Source organism: Tursiops truncatus, chromosome 1 (assembly GCF_011762595.2).
Source record: "Tursiops truncatus isolate mTurTru1 chromosome 1, mTurTru1.mat.Y, whole genome shotgun sequence".
NCBI classification, from domain to species: domain Eukaryota; kingdom Metazoa; phylum Chordata; class Mammalia; order Artiodactyla; family Delphinidae; genus Tursiops; species Tursiops truncatus.
In genome coordinates, this window is record NC_047034.1 from 126,998,582 (window position 1) to 127,024,495 (window position 25,914).

General features: G+C 41.0%; 1 protein-coding gene across 2 annotated transcripts in view; it reads right to left on the reverse strand.

Annotated features, from left to right (window-relative positions):
* Positions 1-10,206: 10,206 nt before the first annotated feature.
* The window catches only part of PDE4B (phosphodiesterase 4B), a 41,993-nt gene continuing 26,285 nt past the window's right edge, over positions 10,207-25,914 (reverse strand). For both annotated transcript variants that reach the window (XM_019920079.3, XM_073788693.1), the window contains 8 exons: positions 22,248-22,426; positions 20,908-21,006; positions 20,602-20,766; positions 18,723-18,822; positions 16,571-16,725; positions 16,341-16,463; positions 15,448-15,630; positions 10,207-12,492 (listed from right to left, as the gene is read on the reverse strand). In XM_019920079.3, coding sequence (XP_019775638.3) covers positions 12,127-12,492; positions 15,448-15,630; positions 16,341-16,463; positions 16,571-16,725; positions 18,723-18,822; positions 20,602-20,766; positions 20,908-21,006; positions 22,248-22,426 — 1,370 coding nt within the window. In that variant the 3' untranslated portion in view covers positions 10,207-12,126. The remainder of the gene's footprint in view (positions 12,493-15,447; positions 15,631-16,340; positions 16,464-16,570; positions 16,726-18,722; positions 18,823-20,601; positions 20,767-20,907; positions 21,007-22,247; positions 22,427-25,914) is intronic.

Consider the following 25,914-nt stretch of genomic DNA (forward strand, 5'->3'; position numbering starts at 1 on the left):
CGCCACCAGGGAAGCCCTCTCCCACATTTTTTATTATCCTCTCAGGATCTGCCCTCCACTCTGTAGTCAGAATGATCTTTCCAAAGTTCAAGTTTGATCATATCGCCTCCCTGCCTCAAATTTTCAGTAGGTTCTCATCATGTTTAAGGAAGAGCAAAATCCTTAAAATGCCCTGTGAGTTATAGCCTATGCCTGCTTCGCCAGCCACCATCGAACCAGTCGAACCAGCCTTGTTTCAGGTCCTCGTGGGCACTCTGCTCCCTCCTGCTACTGAGCTATGGCACAAATTGTTTTTACAATCATGAAAATCTTCCCTCTCCCTTTCCTTAGAAATAGGTCCAGGTGATTTCTTTTAATACTCTCATGTAGCTGTATTTCCATCCTTTGGAGAACCGATATCAATTCCTAATAATACACTTACATTTAAAAAATTTGATTACTATCTGTCTCTCTAACTATAACATTATTTAATGTGAGTAGGTCTTTTATTTGTTTAAGTATCTCTGTATCTCCAGTGTCTAGTATAGCTTCTGGCCCAACAGTATGCACTCAATAAATTTTTGTGGGATGAATGAGTATATGGATGAGCCTCAACGATACCCTTTCATATCCCTACTCTTTTCCTGTGCTCTTCCTTCCTCCTGGCATACAGCTCTTCCTGCCCTTCTTCCCCATGCTCTTCTGCTAGACTTGCCAAATAAAGCACAGAGGTGTTAGAAGAGCATCTCTGTTCTTTAAGTGCTTTCATGTCTCTAGGTACATGATTTACCAGGATGTTAAAAGGACTTAACCAATGTGTTTTTTGACCCATAATTGGTGATCTTTGAGGAATCAGAAAGAACACGTAATATGTCATACATTTGGGGGAATGTGATAGACAAATATTATCCCAATCTTTAGAAAGAAAGATAGAGTCCATCAGTACATGTTGAGCATGACATCAGTTGTATGAAAAATTCTAGAATAGATCATCAAGAATTCTAGAATAGATTAACGTATGGTGTGTGGGTCATTGAGAGAAAAGTAACTAGCATGAGTTCCCTTAGAAAAGTTATTCTATAATAGTCACTTCTCTCACTTGTTAGGGTTTAGTAGACTGTATTAAGGAGGGAAGTGCTTTAGACACAATATGTCTAAATTTCAGAGAAGTCTTTGATCACATTTTTTCTGATATGTTTTTGCACATAGCTGAATGGCATACAAAGTTGAATTTATAACTGACTGACCACCTATGAAACACTGACAAATGGATCGATGCTGATGTGGAAGACTGGTGGTGGTTTAACACACCTCCATTTTTGGTTAACATTTTTACTAAAAATGTAAATGAAAATATAGAATACATTTTTATTAAAGATGTAGATTACAAATGTCAGGGTGGGGTGGGTGCATAGGTAACAGATTATCAGAATCAGAATTCAAAATTATTTTTAGGCTAAAAGTAATTTGGTTTTAGGATTAAAACCAACAACATGAAGATTTTTCCCCACACACATATGCTGCCTCATTTAACCATCATTGTAGGGTGTTAATATTATTAATAATTCTCATTTATGACATGTCTGAATGTGCCAGACTCTTTGCATTAGTTATGTCACTTAGTCTTTCTAAATCATGCTTTGATATGGATATCATGCCTCCATTTTACAGAAAAGGAAACTGAAAATCAAACAAGTTAAATGCCTTCTCTAATGTCTTAAAGGTAGTGCTAGAGCTGGGATTGACACACAGGTCAGTCTGACACCCAAACAAAAAACCCTCTTTTCTATACTCCACTGGTTTTTCAGGTAAAACATATCAATAAAGTGTAAATGATGCACTGAGTTGCAGGAACTCGATTCTACAAGCACAGAAAGGTGGAGACACGGTTTCACAGTGGTTCATGTGAAAAGGTGTAAAGGGCTTCTTTGCCTGTAAGTACCTTGTGAATCACCAGGATGAGTCACTGACTTCTCACCAAATGAATATGATCTGGGCTGTGGACCAGTGCCCAGAACAAAGAAGGGCAAGAGCCACACTGTGCTCCACTGTGACTGAAACACGGTGCTTTTGGACACTCATCCTAAGAAAACACTGTCAATGTGAGCAAACCCAGGATAATTAGACCAGAATGATGAATTTAAGTCATATAGAAAGTGCTTGAAGGAACTACGATATAGAAACCATGCTACCTCTAGCTATATACAGTTAGCATGTGTTAATGTATACTGTAGGACAGACACTATCCTGAATATTTTACAGCCTTAATTCATTTAAGTCTCACAATAATCTTTGACATAGGTTCTGTTATTATTGCTTCTATTTTATAGATAAGGAAACTGAGGCACAGAGAGGTTATCTAACCTTTCCCAAGGTCACATAGTCACAAACTCTGAAAGGTTGGCTCCTATTTTTGATTGGAACAAGAAATTAGAAGAGGAACTAATTGGCTACAGAAGAAAAACAAGCAGCGTGGGTGCTCTAGAAGAGTACAATTTGATTCCATCTCAAAAACTTAACAATTTACCTCATCTCAGAAGAATCTTGCTGAGTTCTCTATCACTGGAAGCTTTCAATCAGGCATATTTTTGAGCGATTCTACAGCACTGGAAGAGCGTGCACTAACATGATTACAAGTTTCTTTCCATTTCAAAATGAGTCTATCAGTGTCAGCATAATCCCATATTGGTGGGTTGAAGTGAGAGCATTTATCCTCCTGGAGTCTTAAGGTGTGTTTGGAAAAATCTAGATTAACTGGAACTTAATTTGCAGAACCTTAAATTGATCAAAACGTATTGTTGCATTGTTTTCAAAGGAGAAGTTGATTTTTAATCCTTCCATCCATAAGAACACACATCCAGATGGTAAAGATTTGTTGATCCCCTACTATATGTAAAGTTACATCGGATTCCAGTTTTAACTGCCTATATTGTTCGTTCCTGTTAATTATGAGAAAATTTAAGCTTGGAAAATTTAAGTGATTTGCCCAAATTCCCACAACTAGGAAAAGCATAACAAGGGCTGGAACACAGGGTTCTCAAACCTTGCTTTCCCCAGCGTACTCTACTCCTTCCCTAAGAAAATCAGATAGATGGTTAGATATATTTCCCAAGTAATTTCAACAACAAAGTTTTCTACCTTGTTTCTTGGGTCATTTGCTCAACGAACCTCACAGGGCACTCCTTCTTTCACTAAGGGCCAGCATAATGATTGTTGGGGAGGGATACAAAGATTAAGCAAGCAAACAAAAAACACTGTCCTATCTCGAGGGGCTCAGTACTGAGTAGAGAGGCAAGTCTGAAAACAGGGCATTGCAAACTAGTGAGAAAAGCTGAGAGCCAACTTGCCTGCCGTGCATCTTCCTATTAACTGGGGGTTTACTGTCCTCAACATCAGATTTATTCAAAAATATTTGAGCATCCACTCTGTGCCAGGCATGATGCAAAGCATTGTGGAACTGGGGGCAAAGCACCAAACGTGGTTTCTGCCCTCACAGAGGTTCCAGTTGCTTGATCTCACGTGTTCTGGCCTGGCTCTTCTTGGAGTTTCCATATAGGAAAACAGAGAAACTGTGGAGTCGCATCTTACTTGGATGTTAGGTTAGAAGTCAGCGAGAAAGACAAAAATAAATATAAACGTAATTACTGTCGAAAATTGCTGTATCGGACATGACATACTATAACTCTAATCATCCAGAACAGCCAGGTTTTTGTGGGGTTTTTTTTAAACCCCCTGGTGTTATAACAGACCATTTTTTACTTTGTTTTTATTTTTACCTAAGCACCAGACAGCAGGCTTGCTTTGAGGGCTCATGCTGTACGATAAAATCATATCTTGGAATATTAAATATCACAGTCAGAAAGCACAATGCAGGAACTGAGACAGAGTGAGGGAGTAGTATTTTTGTGTCTCCACTTACTCTCACTGAGGGCCTGCACTCAGGGCTCTAAACTACAGAGAGCTGTGAGAGATGCTTGGGGAAAAGCAGGAGACCCAAAGAATATTTGCAAGCAATGAAAGGGCCTAGTAGAATTGTTCTATCAAAGATATGGAGAAGAATCTGTGCCCTTGTTGGGATGGGGTGAAATTTGAGGGGGAAAAAAAAACAAAACACAGAAGGATCTGGTAAAAATCACTACCCAAGCCTCCAAGTCCCAACTACCAAGCAGAGGGCAATTCTCAAGCATCCGTGCAAACCTGGTCAAGGGTGTGGGCAGGGCTGGGCCTTGAGGTGGGGAGACTTGGGAGACTCTTGTGTTTTGTCTTCTGCTCACGCATCTCTCAGAAGGTTTGTGACTGAGCCTTCCCATTTTTACTGAGGGAAGATATAACAAGAGGCAGAAAGGTTCTTATACCTGAACTTCTCTTGGGAGAGCAATGTGTATATGTTTACAAAATACCTATTGAGAAGCTCTTTGGTTTTGAAGGTAAGATGCCCCCAAATCAGGCTCCACCCATAAAAGATGAATGCTGACTCTGGTGCAAAAGCCAGGGAAAATAACTTGTTCTCCTCCTGAGAGGGAGGTTCAGTGAGTTGGAGGAAAGAGTGAAAAGGAGAAAGAGGAAATGAGGCAGCTCTGTGGTGGAAAGTGGCATGCTATTGCAACTGACCTCCCAGACACCCTGTAGTTTCTAGAAAATTCTACAAAATTACAAAATGCTGGGTGTGGACAGCTTTCTTGAGGAAGCTACTGAAGGGGTCCCAGTGTGGGTGAAGGATGATTTGGGGTAAAACAGAGTTAGCCCACGTGGACACAGGGCCAAGTGGATAGGGAATCTCGTCACTGATAGCTTGGGGACTCTCAGGAACCCTGCCTTGAATTCCGGACACATACATCTGACTGCCTCCTCAGCATCTCCACTTGGATGAACAAAAAGCACCTCAAATGTCAAGAGTCCCTCACCAAAATCTGTTCCTCTCCAAAGGCTCCCCATCACAGGAAATATTCCCACCATTCAGTGGGCTGCTCAGTCTACGTCTTCAGGATCTTTTTCACACCCTTTCCTGTGGTTTCATTTTCAAGTCCATCAGCAAGTACTGTTGGCTCTGCTTTAAGAGCCTACCCCAGGGAATTCCCTGGTGGTCCAGGGGTTATGACTCTGCCCTTCCACTGTGGGGAGCACGGGTTCAATCCCTGGTTGGAGAGCTAAGATCCCTCGTGCCATGCAGTGGGACCAAGAAAAATAAAAAATAAAAAAAATAATAAAACCAGGCTGAGGATCATTAAAAATTTTTTAAAAATAAAAATCTACCCCAAATCTTCCAAGTCTTAACACCTCGGCCACCACTAATCTTGTCAAGTTCTGGTCACTTCAGAAGACCCTTGCAGGAGCCTCCTGGCTGGTCTCCCTGATTCTGCATGTGCCTCAATATTGTTATTCTCCTCACAGAGTGATCTTTTAGAAATGTAGGTCTGATCATGTCAGTCCCCTGCTTGAAACTCTCCAACAACTTCCCCATAGCCTTACAATAGCCTGAGGACTCTCTGTGACCTGGCTACCAACTTTCTTTCCTACTCCTCTGCCTTCCCTGGTCTTGCTGCTACTCTTCGCAGTGGACAGGCACACTGTATTTTCAGGGTCTTTGTATTTGCTGTACCCCAGTCTGGACCATTAATAATGGGTGAAGCTGGGATTCCAAGCCAGGTAGCTGAACTCCAGAGCCATTGCTCTTAACCACTGTCACTCACCAACCCCACAGCACAGGTCATACTACCTGATACTGTACTACTTATCTTTTCATTTATTAGGTTTTTTTGTCTCCCTCTCTAAAATATAAACTTCATAAGGCCAGGGCCTTTGTCTATTTTGTTCATCACACAGTGCCTGGCACACAACTGGCCACTCTATAAATATTTGTGGAAGGAATGAGCCTTAGCTGACATCTGTGATACAATGGCTAACACATTCCCATTAGATACAATATTCACTAGTCTTTACAAAATCCTCACTTTAATGAGGATGGAAATGTGGCTTGAAGAGGTTAAGTATTTGCCCACAGTACACAGCTAAGAAGTAGATGAGCAGGGATTTGAACTGGGATCAGTTTACCTTCAGAGCCTAAGCTCTTAACTCCTGGGCTACGTTTGTCCTCCTACCCCAAGGTCCTGCTTCCTCTTCTCCCTGATCCATGTGGAACCTAGCTATACCAAGGAAATAGTTAATTTGTTTGAAGAGCTCAGAAAAACCTTAAGAAAACAAAAACACCTTGGTATAAAGCATTACACTTTTTATAACTGAATAGTACCTGTTCAAACATATAGTCCATTCCTCTGATTTTATAGCTGAGATTAAGGTGCAGAGAAGTTGAATGGATGTCTAAGGCTCCCAGATTCCAAGATGCTGCAGAAAAATCCCTGTGTAAGGAATCAGGAAATCTTCTAGTGAGTAACTGTGTGTTATGGTTTGAGTTATATCCCCCTCATATTTATATGTTGAAGTCCTAACCCCCAGTACTTCAGAATGTGACTTTATTTGGAAATAGAATTGTTGCAGATGCAACTAATTAAAGCGCTACTGGAGTACGGTGGGCCCTTAACCCATGACTGGTGTTCTTATAGAAAGGGGAAATTCGGACACAGATATGCACACTGAGAGAACATCACGTGAACATGAAGGCAGAGATTGGGGTGCTGCATATACAAGCCAAGAATGCCAGAGATTGCCAGCAAATCACCAAAAGCTAGAGGAGAGGGAAGAACAGATTCTCCCTCACAGCCCTCAGCAGGAATTCACTCTGACACCATGACCTTGGACTTCTAGCCTCCAGGACTGTGAGAATAAATTTCGGTTGTTTAAACTACCCAGTTTGTGGTACTTGGTTATGGCAGCCCTATGACACTAATATACTCTATCATCTCAGGCAGGTCACTGGCCACCTCTGGGCCTCAGTTTCTTTAATTATAAAACAAAAGACAGGGTTTCCCTGGTGGCGCAGTGGTTGAGAGTCCGCCTGCCGATGCAGGGGACACGGGTTCGTGCCCCGGTCTGGGAGGATCCCACATGCCGTGGAGCAGCTGCGCCCGTGAGCCATGGCCACTGAGCCTGCGCGTCCGGAGCCTGTGCTCCACAACAGGACAGACCACGGCAGTGAGAGGCCCACATAGCAAAAAAAAAAAACAAAAGGCAGAGACTGGAAGATCTCTGAGGAAATTTTGTTTCTGGAATTGTATGGCTTATCATTCCAGGGCTCTGAGACAAACACCTTTTTGGTTTGGAAAGCCTGAGACATGGGGTTGTATTTCACTCTTTCACAAAACTACTTGTTTCTATTCAGTTTGACAAATGTATATTTATTTCAGAAATTGGATTTTGTACTGGAAGTTCAATAGCGAATAAGATCCATCTTCTGACTTCAATGATTTATAGTCTTTTGGGAAAGACAAAAACCTAACTTAAATACATAGTGGTAGGTATTAATAGTCATAACATTTCTTAGAACTTTATGTATATCAGTTCATGTAATTCTCACATTACCTGCTATAAGCTAGGTATCATTATAATTATCCCCATTTTACAGATGATAAAGGTGAGGAACAGGGGAGTTAAGGGACTTGCCCAAGGTTACACAGTTAATTAGTGTCAAAGCATGAGATGTTCTCGGATTTCCAGAAAAGAGTCCTTATCCCAACCTTGGGGATCAGGGAAGCGTCTTATAGGAGGTCACCTGATCTGAGTCTTGAGGGATGTAAGAGATGACCAGGTTGGAGAATTCTTGGTAAGGGGCACAGGCTACACAAATTGTGGGTTGATAAATGGCATTTACCAGACATCTTAGTCCATTTTGGTTCACAGGTTTTAAGGCTCATACAATTGTTGATTTCATCACTCTCAAAAGATATGAGGCTCAGAGAGGCAGCAATGAAATTGTAGAAAAAGCCCTGGGGTTATTATGCGCATCTGACAGATTTATAATCCCCATTATACTGCAGACCAGTGAGTAAGTGACTTATTTAAAGTGGTACAGGTAGTAAATGAAGGAGTTAGGATTTGAACCCGGGCCATTTGGCTCCAGAATCAGTACAATAAACCACCTCCCTTAACTTGGACTCCATTAGGCTTCCTTCAGTGGACTTAGAATTACCATGACCCCCAACTTATTTATATCAAAATAAGCCTGTGGGAATATGTCAGAGAAATGTCATCCAGCATGTGTGTGTGTGTGTGTGTATGTGTGTGTGTGTGTGTATGTGTGTGTTTCTTTCCAACTCTGACAGTTCCTGAGTCTATAAATCAGCCTTTAGCTCCTATGCATTTTCTTAAGCACAAATTATCACCCTCAGCCTTGGCAAAGATGCTACAGTAACTTCTGCTTCTGCAGTAGCTCCCTACCATCATGTGGGAGGATGACTACTCTTATGGCCTATGTTTTGGAGTCAGAAGATGAACTTTCTTTTAGATTGATCTTAACTGTGGTTTTCCTGAGAGCATGATTATGATTTTACAATCTGGAAGGCAAGTAGTGAGCAACAACAGCACATTGTAAGCTCCTGGAGTGCAGAGCTCCATCTTACTCATTTCTGATCCCTACTTGTCTCTGTACTTGAACCAGCGCCTGGTCATGATGGGTGTACAATGTCTGAAGATAGCTGGGGTGAAAGAAAGCTGTTATGGTCTGAATGTTTATGTTTCCCTAAAATTTGTATGCTGAAATCCAAAACCCCAAAGATGATGTATTAGGAGGTGTCACCTTTGCAATGTACTTTGGTCATGAGTGTGGAGCCCTCATGAACGGGATTAGTGCCCTTGTTAAAGAGGGTCCAGAGAGATCTCCAACCCTTTCTACCAGGTGAGGATACAAGTGAGAAGGCACCAGCTATGAAGCAGGAAGTGGGCACTCACCAGAATGTGATCATGCTAGTATCTTAATCTTTGAATTCCCAGCCTCCAGAACTTTGAGAAATAAATTTCTGCTGCTTTTAAGCTGTACAGTCTGGAATTTTGTTATAGCAGCCTGAATGGACTAAGACAAAAGCCTTAGCTACAAGTGTGCTTCTCTCTTCTGGAGCAGTGGTTCTCCACTCAGATTACACATTAGAATTACCTGGGGAGACTTTAAAAATCTGATGCCCAGGGCTCTACCCAAGACCAATTCAAACAGAAATCTGGGAGTGAGGATGGAACTCAAACATCAGTATTTTAAAAAATATTTATTCCCCAGATGATTCTAATTTTGCACCAAAGGTAAGAACTACTCTGTAGGAAGAGACCTGCAAATAGTTATAAATATTTATAGCTCTAGATATTTTAAAGTCACACCTGTGGCTATTCTAACCAATTCACTTTTGTCACTCAATCTGTAAAAGCTCAGAGACAGTGGGGTGCAATCAGAAATCAGGGATGGTGGCAAAGAGCTATAAATACTAGCTCTGGAACCAGCAGGCAAGCTGGTTCTGCAACAGTGGCTCACCTTCAATTGTCTTTAAAAAGAAATACAGTAATTTCAGTTTGTTGAATGGAGTTTTTCTAGAGCAGACCCCTTCCTGTTTCACGAACCACTTCCTCCTGTGGTTAAAATATCATGGGCCATCCACTGATTCTTATTTGAAGGCTTTCTCAACACACACACACACACGCACATGCACACGCACACGCGCACACGCACACACACATACACACACACCTTTCTCAGGATAAATTTTTTTTAAGTTGACTTTTTCAATGAAGCATTATTTTGTTTATGATATTTACACAGTTCTTTCCAGAAAGAAAAGCATAACCATATGATCAACAGGAGACTCCATGGATCACTGAGATGACCATGAGTGTCAGCCAGCACTCCTTGCATTGTGCTTTAAGGTGACTCTTTGGACCTCAGATTCTTCATGTGTCAGATGAATCAATGGGACAATCTGACTACACTAAGCTAATGTTGGACCATCTGACTACATTAAGTTAATGTGCTATGATTCATTTTTCTAGAGGACCCAGCCAAGTTGGAGATTCCCTTTATTCATCCAGTAGATTAAACTCTTCAGATTCTTAAAGTGCCTTTGTTTCTTTTAATTCACCATCTCCCTTCTCATACCACTGAGCTAGTTGAACGGTTGTTAAAAAAATAAATGTTTCAAGCTAGGGGACTTTTTGGACACAGATTATGAAACTTTAGTTGTGATGCTGGCCAAGCAAAGTGGGTAGTTTTCTCTGTGGGGTACGGTAGGAGAGAAGAGGAAAAAAAGATCTGCTTTCAATGCGTCAGAACTAACCACAAAATAATTGGGCCTACAGTCTAATCTAATCATGCTTTTGTTTATTCACCTCATATAAAAGTCTCTTAAGAATGCATCTGAGCACAATATATAATAATACTATAACATACATTATTATGAGAAACTTTGGAAAACAATAAAATGTCCACCTGAAATAAGCAGTGTTCATAGACATACAAACCCATTGGTCATGCACATTTGTGCCATTTCTTGAACTACTGAGTCACAATGCTGAACTGAAAGCATGAAATAGATTTTACAAACAGAGACTGAAGCCACTCAGAGGCCTAACAAGTGTTATCAGAAGCTTCACATTTGCATAATTTACTAAGTCAGTTCACATTTTATTATAAAATTCACATTGTTTTATTGTTTTCTTTTGTAATTAATTGGAACATGACATGCCTGCTTAACAGCAGGCAGGGGGCTTCCTCTTCAAAGTCAGTAGTTTGGGGACTCTCCGGAGAACCATCTGTGAGTTGCTTGTTAAACTGAATGTAGTGTTTCTTGTTAAACCGAAGCCACAATTATAGTAGAACCCAGTTAAAACTCAACTCATGTGTACAGATTTGGATAAAACAGGGGTAAAAACCGCATCCCACTGCCCCCTACCCCTATCAAACTATACAAAAGTAAAAGCTCAATAGAAACCATTAGTATCTAATGTGAGAATCCCGTTTCCAAAACAGTTCATGAAGGGGTTGAGCAGTATTAGCAACTCAGACCAGGAAAAGGGCAGACCCAACTGGTGAGGGGCCCGTATGTCTCTCTTCAGCGATGTTCAGGTTCTATAATAATACACAATACAAAACGTTACAGGAAAAGTCGTAACTCTTAGGCAGAGTCTTCTACACAAATTGAACACCACCGTTGGCAGGCAATGTTAGATATATAAATTAATAACTTACAAAACATTACATTATATACATTAAGTAATAAATACACGGTTATAAACAGAAACGGAGGTGATAGCGCGGAAGGCAGTGCAAGAGAAAGACGGCAGCATTAAACTGGAAATGGTGTAACTGGTGTTAGCATGAAGAGGGGCGCAAGAGAACAGGATGGGGACTGTGCGACCCCAGTGGCACAGGGGTTCGGGACCCGACAGGGTAACTGCTCATGAAGCTGAATTCTACACAGATTATTACTGTGAACAACATGACTACCCCTTAGTTTGTTCAACTTTATGCTGTTTACAGCAACAAAGTGCAACTCTAGAGGAGAAAAAATACTGTTGGAAGCAGGCAAACAGAGATACTTTATAAGGGCAACTGAGGAGTTGTTTGGGACCATAGGAGAAGGAAGTTGAATGTGGTTAGAAGCGTAGCCTTTCTATTTGCAAAAGTAACTATAGTCAAGTGAAAGATATTGCCCAAGAAAGGAGGAAGACCATTTTCTTTCCTTTTTTTTTCCCCCAGAAAGAGTCAGAAAAGTTTATGTCAACTTTGAACGTTTATCTGTGTAGAAGTTAATACTAAACTCTAGGTATTCAACAGGCATTTTAAAGACGTGAAAATGTTTTACAAAAAAGGCACACAGGTTGGCAGACAAGGGGACAGGTGAGCAGATATAGAAATGACATTATTAGTCAGTCAGTTCAGTCACTAGAGGGGACAGATTCCCAAAACTTAGTGCAGAAAAATCTCTCAGTTTTGTGTCTTCCATTTTCAAGCCATTCGGTTGTGATGCGAACTTGGCCTCCAGAACCACAGAAACCGTCAGCTCTCCACTAAGCTTGCAAGCAAGGCAAGTCAACTGTGGAATTTCCTGAGCTGCTATGTGCTTCCCGGTCTTGCATTCTGGCTCCAAACTCAAGTAACTGGAAAGGCCGGGAGGCCCGTGTCCCGTGCAGGCCTCGGCCCCCATGGTGGGCTGGCCCTACCATACAGCTGGCATGCTTGTCAAGGGTGGAATGTTCATCTCCATAGGAAGAGGGAGATTATGTGTCAATCGGGGACTTGTCTTCTGTTGTGATGTCTACATCAGTCTCTCCCAGTGAATCCCTATCTTCCGGATCGATCACACAGAGTGTCTTTGTGTTGCTGAAATAGTTGTGGCCCTCTCCTTCTTTTTCGGGGCCTTCAGAATCCTCCTCTTCGAGGGTCAGTTCAAATTGAAACTTCTCCATCAGACCCTGGCAGTCTCTGTTCTGCTCGTCCAGTGGTGGGGAGGGACTCTGGGGTATCATGCTCTGATACCAGTTCCTGTTATCTTCTAAAGTATCCAGAATGTCCTGGGCATCAGGCTGTACCAGGTCCGCCCAGGTCTCCCACAGCGGATGGACAATGTAGTCGATGAAGCCCACCTGGAGAAAAATAAGGTTACACATCTGTTATTGTGATGGGCCCTGGAACACCAAACAAGCCGTCCTGGTTTGCATGCAAAGAAAGAGCCACAACAACCCAAGAGAGGTCAATAATACTGGAATCTGTTATTTGAGTACCTACTATATGGTGCATCCCGCACTGAATGCAATATATACATTATCACTCTTAATCATGCAGAGTAAGTATGGTTATTCACCATTCACAAAGGAGGAAACTGTGACTCGTTGAGATGAAATAATTTGTCAGAGATCACAGAGCCAGTAAGTGGTGGAGATGGGACTCAGTCCCAACTTTGTCTGATCCCAAAGCCTGTGTTGGTCTCACTAGAACTGATTACTTTTCCTCTGACGTCTGCCAGGTAAGAAGTCTGGCTGTAACCCTGGCTGGGAATGACTTTGTCACTCCTTGGATTCTGTGAGTCATTCTCTGAAGAAGGAAGCTCCAGGTCTACTGAGCTCTGACTCAACATTCTTTCCCTGATAACTTTAAAATATGCCGCGGTTTTAAAATGAAAGGGAGCCGGCCTCGTATGACTCTGAGATGTCTCAAGTTCTGTGGAATGTTTTTGGTTTGTAGACGACGTAGGTGAAACACTTGAAAACACTTCAAGCCCCTAAACAAACAAATATCCCCTCTGCAGACACGTCTGCAATTGTTTTAGATCCAGAGGGCATACCGTCATTTCCATCAGGAGAAAGAAGGAAAAATAAAGACAATTAAGCAGTTCCTTTGCTAGTGTTCCTGTGAAGAAATATGAAGCTTATGGCTCTGTTATGGTTTACACAGGGGCTATGCATCCTGCATGAGCTGGCTCTGTGGCCTTATCCTGACCTTTCCACTGTGGGACAAACAGGAAACATTGGGGGTGGGAACAGGCTGAGAGAAAGAATAGGCACTAGTTGAATGAGGGAATGGAATTCCCCTGTCATGGTCTGGGGAGCTGGAGAGATGCTGGGTCGGGATTCAGGGGTAGATGAGCAAAGGCAACTTCGGTGCACCCACGGGCATTACATAGCTGTCTTTCCACACTGCTGGCAACTTCCCTTTATTAACATTCTGGATTTGGGCCAGTTATTTAACACATCAAAGTTGTACCGTATCAAAGAACCTGAGTCGTATGTGACTTTTATCTATCTGTTTATCTATCTATCTATCTTTTCTCTGGTGTTTCCCTAGCCTAAACAAACAGAATTCATACCACAGTCAGGGCATCTCTGATCTGCACTGATTACAAGAACTTCGACTGTGGATGATTCAGATATTTCTCTTGCTTCCACCCACTCCTCTTTCCTCCCTTTTACTTCCTTATGTATGGTTAGTGGTTTTTAGAGACTATTTTCAAGGTGTTTTCCAGGGACCTGAAAAAAACAAGCTCAAGGCAATGGAGAAAATTCCATCAGCTGAACACACTGCAGTCATTTGCTTTCTTCATTTGTTCTGCTTCTGCTAAATGTTCAGCACTTTTTTGAAAGGTAGCCTCTAGTTGCTTATTTCCTAGGCCCTGGGACGAGAGAACTCTACAAATCAAGGGCTTCATTGCCAGACGACTCAGACAATGCTCACCAGAGCCCATCTGTGGGAAATACCAGGGTGGACCACAACATCATGGAAACAGTGAGACCTGTTCTCAGTGATGGACAGTGAATAGTTTTGGGTGGAGGGTAGCTGGGTGAACTGGACCAAGAGGACAGCTTCTTCACCTGACACACTGGGGAAATACCTGCTATGTCTATGTCACAAGGCTGTTTGGAGGTTCAAATGGGATAATGTATGGGAAATGTGTGGAAAACCACACAGAACATCATATACATACAAAACACCACTGTTGCTAACAAAAGGGCAATATGCTATTTAATTAACTAATTCATGAATATCTTGTTCTAATTAAGGCATTAGGGTATTTGAATTGGCCCTAACTTTATGTTATCATGTGTTTTTATGGCATATTAGACCTTCAGAGCACTTACAGATTTTAAACTCATTTGATTGGGTTTCTTTAAAAAGCAACACAATAATAATTGCAAAGGAACTATACATTGATATTATAACTACATGTAAATTTGGGAGTAGGAGGTAGTGGGGAAAGAGGATAAACACTAGCAAAAAGTACTCTGAATGCTTTTGTGATAAAGGCCTTGGGCAGCCTAGAGACACAGTCTTAATCATGACTGCCTGGCTCAGGTAGTTTGTTGTCCTGAAAAAAATAGCATCTCAGCCGGCCCTGAAGCCTTTGTAAGAATATCGATACTATCTAGTGCTACATATTTTGCAGCTAGCGGCATCTGGGGCATTTCTGCATCTCCCTGCCTACAGTGTAATGTCCCCCCAGTCCTTAGCACACAAAGAGTTTGTAGCTTTGGACACAACCAAAAGATGTCAGCATGCTCTCAGAAGTGTAGACGTGACCTTGGAAGGGGACACAGGACAGTGCTTCAACTATGAGGCAGAGAGATGTGTGGGAATGAGATTCATCACCTCTGGTGATGGTAGCAGTGTGCATGGTTATGGAGAGACAACGAAAACAGGAAACAAGGGTGAAAAGCAGAGGTCCTGGATAAAGACAGAGCTGGGGGAAACCTAGAGGGATGAGATGAAGGAGACAGCAGCATTCAGTTAAATCAGCAGGATTTGTTAAGGTCATAGACAATGATCTAAACTGAGGATACACAGTCCAAACTTTGATGGATTTCTGAAGACTGCTTTATCTCCTCGTTGTGAAATTGAGTGTAATGGAGAAGGCGAATGAGTCATGAGCATAATGGAACTAAATAAAGTAGTTGCTTCCTTATAATTTCACACACACACACACACACACACACACACACACACACACACACACACACACACATATTTAAAAGAAAACAGCTAGAAAGAGCCCTCCAGTTCAACCATCAGCAGAGCTCACAGAAACTTTGAAACCTTATATTAGATACCTGGGATTTTTCCACGGAAGCTGTGTGCTTATCACACATGGGGCTAATCTCCATTCCCCTCTCCCGCTCTTTGTCTCCCTGCTGGAAAAATTCCTCCATGATGCGGTCTGTCCATTGCCGATACAATTCCAGGGACTTGGTGGGGTTACTCAGGTCTGCACAGTGTACCATGTTGCGAAGGACCTGAAATCATCAAATTTTGGAAATCCCATAAAATGAGGTATAAATACTACCAGAACATCTCATCCCTCTCGTACTAGTACACTTGGTACCAGACCCAAGAACATTTTAGTTGCATTATAATTATGGTTCTTGCACCAAAGAAGCAGGATTACAATGGTGCTGGCCAGAGTTGGTTATTTACCATTATAAGAGTCCCCAAAGGGAAAATATGTCTTCTTTGATTGACAGTCATTGAATTAAAAAACTGGAAGGGACATTAGAGGTCAGATGCTGCCATGGTTTCTTCTCCTCAGTTTGGAAAAAATGCAAAGAATTACTCAAAGTAGATGTCTTCATATTTTCCACTTGTGGAAAGAGGAGACCAACTGAGGGCAATTTGTATAACCAAAACAGACCTAACAAAGTTCAAGTCAGTGGGATTTATGTCCAAACATGAGCCTTTGGGATCAGCAGTCACGTATACCCTATTATAAAGAGATTTTGCTGTTTATTTTTAGAATTAAGCAACTCAATAAATAGGGTTCTGTTTTTCTTCGTAAATTAGAGAATCAACTTGAATGTCCATTTTCCTTTGCTCGTTCTTAAAATAAGCCCAAAGCCTTAGTAGTAACCTAGGATATGCAACTAAGTAAACTTGTTTTTCTTTTTCTAACTGCTGCGTCATGAATTTGGTGTGGCTTTGTGTTAAATCAAAGGCTTCTGTCAAATACCTGTATACGATCAGTATAGTTGTCCAGGAGAAGAACGCCGGAACTTGTAACTTTCTTTGTTTCTACCATTGTCTTCAGGTCTGCCAGCAGGCTCATGTGTTTGGACATATCAGTTGCTAAGACCTGAGGTTAAAAAAAAAAAAAGGAAACTCTCAATAAACTCAGTTTATCAAGGAAATGGATTTTCTCTTCCAGCAAAAGTGAGGAACACAGGGAGACCAAAGTCTTACCATGTCAATAACCATCTTCCTGAGTGTCTGACGCTGCTTCTTGGTGAGATTCTGGAAGATGTCACAGTGTTCTTCTTGGAGCAGTTTGAAACCCACGGCAAGGTGATGGTTTTCCAACACAGATTCATCATTATACATCAAAGCAAGTTCTGAATCTAATAAACAAGGGAAAATGATGATTTAATAAAAAGGGATACAATTCAAACTGTGGAATTACCTCAGTGTGAAATCAGATCTAGTTCTCTCCATATGATCTTAAGAACCAAGACCCCATATGTCATTTTCTATTAGAGCAGAGTCTCCCTCTACAAAGAGAAATAGTCAGTTCCTAAGTTAAAAAAAAAAAAAAAAGTTTCCAGTAGATATTAGCTCATAAACTTTCTCTTTGATTAAAAGTCACAGTATTTTTAAAATGCTTTTTTTCCTTTTCACTTCAGATGAAGAATTTGACATTTTAGGTAAGGGCATTCCCAAGCAATTAATCCTATTTTTATCTCAGTTTGTAACTCCCCTTATGTCTTCACGAATGTGTGCTTTGGAAAAAGAACAGACTGAAAATGCCACTAAACCTCACCCAAGGTATTAAAATTTTTCACATTATCTCACTTTTTGATATGTTTCCCAGCTCCATCAATTGTGAGTTTTGGATTTTCAAAGAAGATAATGGTGTGAGTGTAAAATTTCACTTTATCCAAATAATGTAGCTCTTTGGAGCTTTCTGTAAATATGGTAACAAAACAGTAACTTTTTACAACAATCTTGATATCCCAGTTTCTGCCCTATGGCCCTATACAACAGAAACTGCATTATCTAGTTACCTAAACTACAGCTTCTAGCCTGCCTTTCACACACAAGAATCCCAGACAACCTTTGTTAGGCAGCGCCATGGTCTGCAATTGAGAACATGGTCATCAAACTCATGAAGCCACATTTTCTCTTAACCAAAATGATAACCAAGTGATGATAATATGTTACTAATTGTAGGTGTTGTTACTCATAAACCATTGCTTTTACAAGTGTGCTTTGAGTTACATCTTCAGAAAAGGTGGTGGGATATGTGATGTCGTTTCAGCACTCTTGCCTTGTTCATCCTGTGGTCAAGGGCATAGCTCTGCAAGCTGGCTTTTTATGGTACGTGGCTTTGGCAGAAAGACCATTTTTCTGTGTGAAGCTAACTGGCCTATATATGGAATGGTTCATGACATCACAGTAGACCAGCTGATATAACCCACACAGACAAGCAGCTGCCCAAAGTTTACGTTCTTTCGGTAGAAAAACAAGGTAAAAAGCAAGGTACCTCACACTTAGTCATTCAAATATCCTGATGATAAAGTATGATAAGGGCTCTTTCACAGCAAGTAGCTCCAATATTTCTTAAAACTGTCAGCACTTGATGTTAATCTTGACCACAAGATAACCAGTATTCTCAGAAGAAAAAAGTACTTAGATTTTCAGCATTTAGAAGTGGTACATTAACTGGGAAAAATCATGGATTTTCATTAGCATGGATACTAAATATTTTGAGCATGACAAAAGCTTTGAGTAGGGCTTGGGATCTTAAGGATGGGCCAGCCCTTGAAGGTCGCTGAAGTCAGACCAATCCATACTACAGACCAGTGCATAATCAAACCTATGAAGCTGGAAGAGAGTGTGTGAGACTTTTACTGACCCGACCCTCCATCCTGAATTGTGGAAGCTTTTTCTTGGAGTCTTATTTCTATATGGAGGCTCCCGTGCTCAGATACAACGTTTGAACCTGCTCCCTCAGTAGAGAGGGACACTAGTGGGTCACCATGCTCTGTGTGAGAGCCCTGCATAATCCTAAAAAATCATTACCACATTATTCCCAAGCCTTTCCGTATCCTTACTGGATAATTCCACATGTGTTACTCTTTCCTCACATATTGCATTTTCCAAACACTGAGTACTTTTTATGGCTCCCCTCTGACCCTTTCCAAGTTCTCCATGCAGCTCAAAGTGATGTTGCTAGACTGGACACAGTATCCAGGAAAGGTCTGACCAGTTTGAGTGGAATGGAAGGATTACCTCATTATTACCCTTATTATTATCCATAATGAAAACATCAGGAGGAAAAAAATGAAGCAGTGACTCATACAATTATCTCAAGTGACTGTTCTAGTGGCGAACTCACTTGTGTTGATGAGAAACTGATTGGAGACTCCAGGATGATCAACGTCATGAATAGCAGCTGCAAAAATGGCGGCCAGGATTTCCAAATCTGTGAAGACGGCCTGCAGGGCAAAATGAGTGCACTGAACTCCACGTTCCATTTGCCTATCCTGCTTAATTAGTTTCATACTAAGGTACCCCATTTCATTCTTGTTGGGAGAAAGATGGTTTGTTGATTTATACAATGTCTCAATATACTATTTTAATTAAATGTAGATTCTGTCCATCATCATAAGGTCTCTTATGTGAGAGGATTGGTGGTCAGAGCCCATGCCCACATCGAGCCTGCAGGCTGAGGCTCGGGGAAGGCGTTAGCACAGCGCTCATGGTAAGAGATCAGGTGGTACCTGATATCTGTTTCTTGGATAAGTGGTATAACAGGATGGTGCTTATGCAACACAAGCACGTCAGACTGGCTCTGCTCTGATATAAAAAGCTTCATATGCTTTCAGGCTGCATAACTAAGGCCAAATTCCAGATTTATAAGACTGCCAATAAGTTATTTCTTAAAGCTAAATTTGTAGCATGGTCAGAGCTTTCACACATTTATTCATTCATCCATTCAGTCAATACCTATCCACTCAGTGATTACTATGGACAAGATTTGAGGACATTTCTGAGAAATGAGACCTAATGCCAACTGCTCAACTCCTTCATGCCATCCTGTGAAGCCTCCCTCCTCTGCCCCTACCTGTATGCAATGATTTAAACCTAGTATTTATTTAGGTATAAATTGCTTCTGGCTGAAATGTCTTTCATCATTCTCTGTGGTTACTTAAATCTTCTGATCCTTCCATTCAATCTAATTATGCAAGGACACATTGAACTCTCCCTTCTCTAAACATCTGTGGTTCTCATGCTCAGTTTCCAGCCACACAGTAGGTAACAGCAGCAGACAGTTGATAAACAGTGTTGGCCCACCATGAGACACTGACACAGAACATAAAAATAATACTGTTTTTTTTTTCCTTCAGGGCTATAAAACAGTCTTAGCTTCTTGGATTTCATTTCTCAGAATATATGGAACCCAAGCAATAGAGTTGGGGTCAGTTTAATCTTTCTTCACCTTCCAAGCTGAATCTGCAGAGGTGGGCTTGGCTAGGGCGTGGCCAGTCCCTTCCCACAGTGAGCCTACACATTTTGGAAATACCTGACCACCACTGCCATCTGTCAAGGAAGAGCATGGACTGCTGTACCCACTGGGCTGCTTATAGTGATATATACAAATGCATTAATCTGTGAGAGAAGCAGTCCCAGCCACCTTCTAGAGAGATGTCTAACAAGTTGGAAAGCTGTCCCTCTTTGCTTCAGCATTGTTCATTCCTCAGTTCTAGATTTTTCAGTTACTTTTCCTTCAATCCATAGAACCAGTTTTATGAATTCTTAGGCGAATAAGCTTATGGATGCTTATTCTTAACAGGAACTATATAGAACATTTTATATTATATTTCTGTGCTATCCCTCAGAGGACCTGGGATGGTGTAGGCAGCTCAGATCAGCACGTGCATACTGAGGATATACTATATACTAAATGCTGAACTAGACACTTATTAGGTACTAGAGATACAATGACAAATGGAGCATCCTATTAACTGCTTGATAATTAAATAATTTTTCCATTGTAACAGAGGTAAAGGAAAGGTTACTCTGATATGAGAAAGCAAGTAGAAATGTCATCCATTTATATTAATAACCCAATTGATACATGCTCTACATAATAAAGAGCCAGTTCCAGTATGCACAAACATCTAATTACATTATTTCTATAAATATATCACATGTTGTATGGCACTTTTTAAGGAGGATGGGCAGGGTATGCAAAACAGATCATAACTACTCACATCTAAGGCTGGCGTAGAAAGAAGAACATGGGTTGACTGGGCTACATCAGCAGCGTGTAGGCTGTTATGATATGCCACATCAGCATGGTAATGGTCTTCTAAAGTCATCATGTAGGTAACAAAGGTGTCAGATGAAATTTTGAATGTCTTTAGGAGGTCTCTTTCCTACGCAGCAAAAAGGATTAGAAAACAACTAAGTGGATGTCCATAAATGAAGAAAAACCAAATCAGAAAAGTAAACTGGGATGGAAAAAAATCATAAAGAGCATCTAATTGGATAACCAACATTCACTCCTGTTTACTCACCTGGAATATGGCATACATGATGCATGTTAGGGGCCTATTGTGTGAATATCCAGCCACATTGAAGATGTTAAGGCCCCATTTGTTCAGGTCTTCCAGCTCCTATATCAAAATTAGAGAAATTTAGAAATAAGGACAGTTTTGTTCACATGCCTCATTATTTTTATTTATTCTGGGGACCGGGGTTGGCTAAGTCTTTAGAGTATCTATTTAGAGTGTTCTGGTTGCATGAACGTTTGAAAATGGAATGATCTGGGAAGTTGAGTATCTTCATGCTGTTTAGAAGGTTCTGTACATATTTTTCAGAAAAGGGAGAATGTGTGTTTATTGATAAATTTTGTTTCTGACCTCTAATTTTTTGCTGTATGTCAGTCCTCAGTCAATGTTTCTTTCGGAAGTAGGTGCAAGTGATTAGAGATCATTCTAGCCCCATTTCCCTGTCTCTCCCCTTCTCTGCTCACTGGTCCATGAGTAACAGCTAGAAAGCAATCTCAGGGAAACTCCGCTGCCCTTTGGTTATTATCACTGAGAGCCATGTCAAGGAGACTTAGCTGCTAGAATGTGTGTAAGTCAACTCTGATTTAGTATAAAAGGTCATGAAGATGCTAGTCATCCATTACATCCTAGAGCTCCTGCGCCACAGAAAGACTTGAAAGAAACATCATTCCATCCTGTGTTGTGGGATTATTCCCAGATTATCTGATTAAAGGAGCAATTTATTCCATTATTAATTACTGCCCAGAGTAAGGGATCCAGGCTCTCCCCAGAGGCTTGGCCCAATGTGTAATCAACCTTCTTCTAATGACATCTTTCAGACACTCCCTCCCTGAATGTTCATTTGTTCTCATTTCATATTCTCACAAGGCCGAGAGAACCTCAGCAGTCACCTTGCACGGCCTCCGAGAGGAGGTATGAATTCTTTCTGAGCCTTCCTCCACTACTAGGGTTTGGGCTCAAGGGTCAAGGCTGTCAATTTCTCTCATTTCTTCTTCAGCTCTGCCAATCAGTTCAGATATTCTCATCGGTCCTTGGCATACAGTCTCTGAAATATCCTCTGGGGTAATTCAGTCCTGTCTATTGCCCTCACCTTGGATTCTCCCAATATGTGTTCAACAGGATTCTCCATTCATAGGTTAATGGACCCAACTCAGGACAAAATATGGTCCTTTGGTGCAGAAAAAGGGCCTTTAACTAGGTGTTCAACAATGGACAATGGGCTACATCAGCCTCATCATACTATTTAATAATAAAGCAAAAGCGATCACTGTTTTCTACTAGGAGGTTTTAGACATCTGCCTGCTATAAAGCAGAGCTACACGAGCACACACCCAGCTCATACACACCTTGGCTAGATGATCTTCATTTTCCGTGTTGACTCCAAAGCGTGAGATACTTGTATTATTTAAGCTTGAACTATGCATCAGTTTTTTCACTCCGCTTATCTGTGTCATGAGCTGTTGCTTTTTCTTTTTCTCCCTGTCTTTCTGGGTGGGAGATGGAATCTCCACGTCATTCTGCTTGTCTGCAACAACACAAAAATAGGTTTTCCAGTCCCTGTGTGCCAATGAGAACCCACTGCAATATTCAAAAACAACTTGTAACGGTCTATAATGGCTGGCTCATCTTAGGAAGGTCTGTCATAGCATTATCTCACTTGATCTCCAGGACAATCCGGTGATACATGATTTTATTGCTAAAGCAGCAAACTGACATCCAGAGGAGCTAAATAAGTTGTTCAAGAAGTGGCAGAGGTAGAACTCAATCCCATGTCTTCTGCTTGATTTGGGACAATTACACTCATACACTTTCAAGGTGAGGCATCAATATTTATATGTAAATTTCTTATTAAAGTGAATAACTTGTATGTTTGTAAAAACAGAGAAGGTTCATGTAGCCAAGCCCAGGTTAATAAAAACAGGCTTTATGTTTTGCTCACTTTATTATGTTTGTAATTATTGTTTAATTTAAAAGATCCATATAACAGTAGCTGGGTTCAGTTTAGATGAGTAGTATATATGTTAGAGAAATAAATGGCTTCTAATCTTCAAATGATTCCTCTAAAGCCCTGGCTTATGACGATTTGAGGTTAAGAGGAAGACTGTAATTTCAGTTTTATCTCATGCCTTGTGTCTATAAATTCTGCTAGTAAATAATAACAATGCCTCTCATTGGTAACAGGCATTACATTGATTAATGTAATTGTGCTTATTAAATATCTATAATCATCTCATTTAATTTTTAAAAAAATTCTGCTACAAGATAAAAGGAGGGCTAGGGTTAGTGAGAAAAACATATCTACCTGCTCATAGAAGCTCCTTCTTCTATATCATGCTATTAAAAATATCAGCAATCAAATATTCTATTTCACTTCTCAGGGAGATGGATGGATCCCGAGTCCTTCTGAAAAATGCATTAACTCTCTCAGGCCACAGGGATGCCTGTGAATGCACTGAGGCAATCAGTTATTGAGGTGCTCTACAGCTACTTCATTGAACTAAATGACACCCTGTGGCTGAAAGAGTTAATGCAGCTTTCAAAAGTTCCTACATTTATCTCTACTTGTTTCAGCGAAAATGAGTCCAAAGACAACTTCTCTATTTGAAAATGACACATTTCCAGATGGCCTGCTGGGATCTAGATGATTTGCTTTCAACTCTTGCAGTTGATGGCATAGTCACACGTTCTCCCTGGAGACCTCCGCCTGCTCACAGAGCCCTGTGGACAACTCATCAAAGCAAAGTGAGCACAGTGAGGTGGAAGCAGCTGTCCTGGACCCTTGGCACCTGGCTGTAGGGCTGGAGCAAGAGATTTCTCTATCCCTAGCATCTCAGTGCTGTCTCTGGGTGCCCCCAAGTTCCTAGATTCATCAGCCTATGACTCTGCCTTAGGGAGGAATTTTAGTGGTCATCCCAGTTAGTTCAGGGGTTTCCAACCTAGTTCAGCATCAGAAGCACCCAGGGAACTTTTGAAAAATACAGATTTATGAGCCCCACCCAGTCCTACTGAATCAGTGTTTTTTAAAAATCTTCCCAAGTGACTTTGATGATCAGAGTCAGGTTTGGGAACAAATAATAATCCCACATGTTCATTTTTCAGATGAAGTCAGCAACTTTCCCAAGCTCAAAGGGCAATTCATTCAACAGATATTTATTTCACAATCATTTTGTTCCAGACGCAGTGATTTAATAGCTTAGAACCCAGGCCTTCAGGTTCCCGTTAAAATCTCTTTCTGGTCTCTCAACCTTTGGCATAAAAACTATATATGACATTACTTTTGAAATTACTTTTCTCCCTGTCACTTCACTCCTAATAATGACTACTTTTGCTAAAATAAAAGGCCACAATAGCCCCTGCGTTTCCTAACCATCATTCTTCACCATTCTTCATGCCTGGTTAACGAAGCTGTTAGATTCTTCTGTGCCAATGCAAATATAAAACCTCTAGTGGGACTAGCAGCTTTTTCCCTTTGTTTAATTAAAGATTCCCTGCAACAGCGAGAAATTGAGCCGAATCACTACTGTGTCTGGAACATTACGATAAAGAAGAAAGCCATTATCCACAGAGAGTGCCATTTTGACATTAATGGGTGTTTCCCTATGCAGGCATTGGAACAACTGATGGGTTTCCCTATTCTGAATTTCCTCTGCTCAATGCTTAGCCAGTCCCATGCAGAAATAACCTGAAACACACACTCAAAGAATCATACTACATGCTTTGTGAGTTCACATTTACAGAATGGTCAGACTACAGTGGGGAAAGAGTGGAACAGTACCAAATAAATAAATAAATAAACAGATGCAAAAAACGTCTCATCAAAACTCTGATAATGGCGGCATTGGAGGTGCTTTTCTTGCTAGCTTACAGCATTTAATCATGCAAAATTCCTGAGTTCTCTTCCCTGTGTCTTGAGAATTCTATGTTCCAGCTTTGGAGACAGTAAGTCGGGGATTTAAAGGGGTGATTCTTCTCTGAAAAAATATCAACGAACTTGTAATGTCACATCTAAATATCTTGCTTTAATCTGTGCTCCTTCCCCCTGGGTCCTTTACTTCCTCCTGTACCAGCAACCCGAGCCCATTAACCTGTATGAGCATCACAGAGTGCCTGCACTGATGGTCTCTTGCCTGCATGTCAGCCTGTCCATCTGGACGTCATCCTTTTAAATGGAAACAATACAAGTTTCATACATTCCCCGCAGTGAGGGATTTCCCTCCTTTCTGGATGACACATTTTAACTTTCAATGACTCTTACTGAGATACTGCTCTTCAAGTTTAACTGAAATCAATAAGGTCTTCCCATTTTGTGCTCTTGGAGATGGTTGCTGTGCTCTGACAAGAGGCTCTTATATTACTGGAAGCTGTTAACACATTTTTAGGTCCAACAATCCTGATTCTAAAGACTTTTCTCCATAGAGTACATCTATTACTGAAAGGCGATTTTCTTCTGACAGCCTAATAACCTTTCCTAGTTAAAGAAGTGACAGGTATTTTGATCTAGGAGTCAAGAGAGTGAAGTCATAGTTCTGGCTCAGGAACATTTTAGCCAAGTAATCTTGGTCAAGTTACATAGCCTTCTGGGCCTCAGTTTTCTTTCTTGGAAAATGAGGGAACTGGATGAGGCCATTAAGGTCCCTTTCAGATCTGACATTTTGTGAAGAAGGCTTCATGGTCCTCCAGGAATACTCGCCATGCTCACAAGACAGGACGTAGAGTTCCATGTCCTGCATTTGCAGTTTGGAGACAAGCTTTGTTTGTTTGCTTTTTAAGATTATCAAATTGTAAGCCTACAGGCTATTCCAGAGAATCCAGGTTGCCAGGTATGTCTTAGCAAGACTGATAAACTCCATCCATATAGAAAGTTAGAGCTGGAATGGACAGAGGGTGTCATCTACTCCGGTGTTCCCATTTTACAGTTGAAGTAGCTGATGAATCTTTTGTTTATATGATGGATTTTTTTCTCCCTAAATTTTCTCAAGAATATAATCTGTCTGTCTAGTCTGTTTGGTTGGG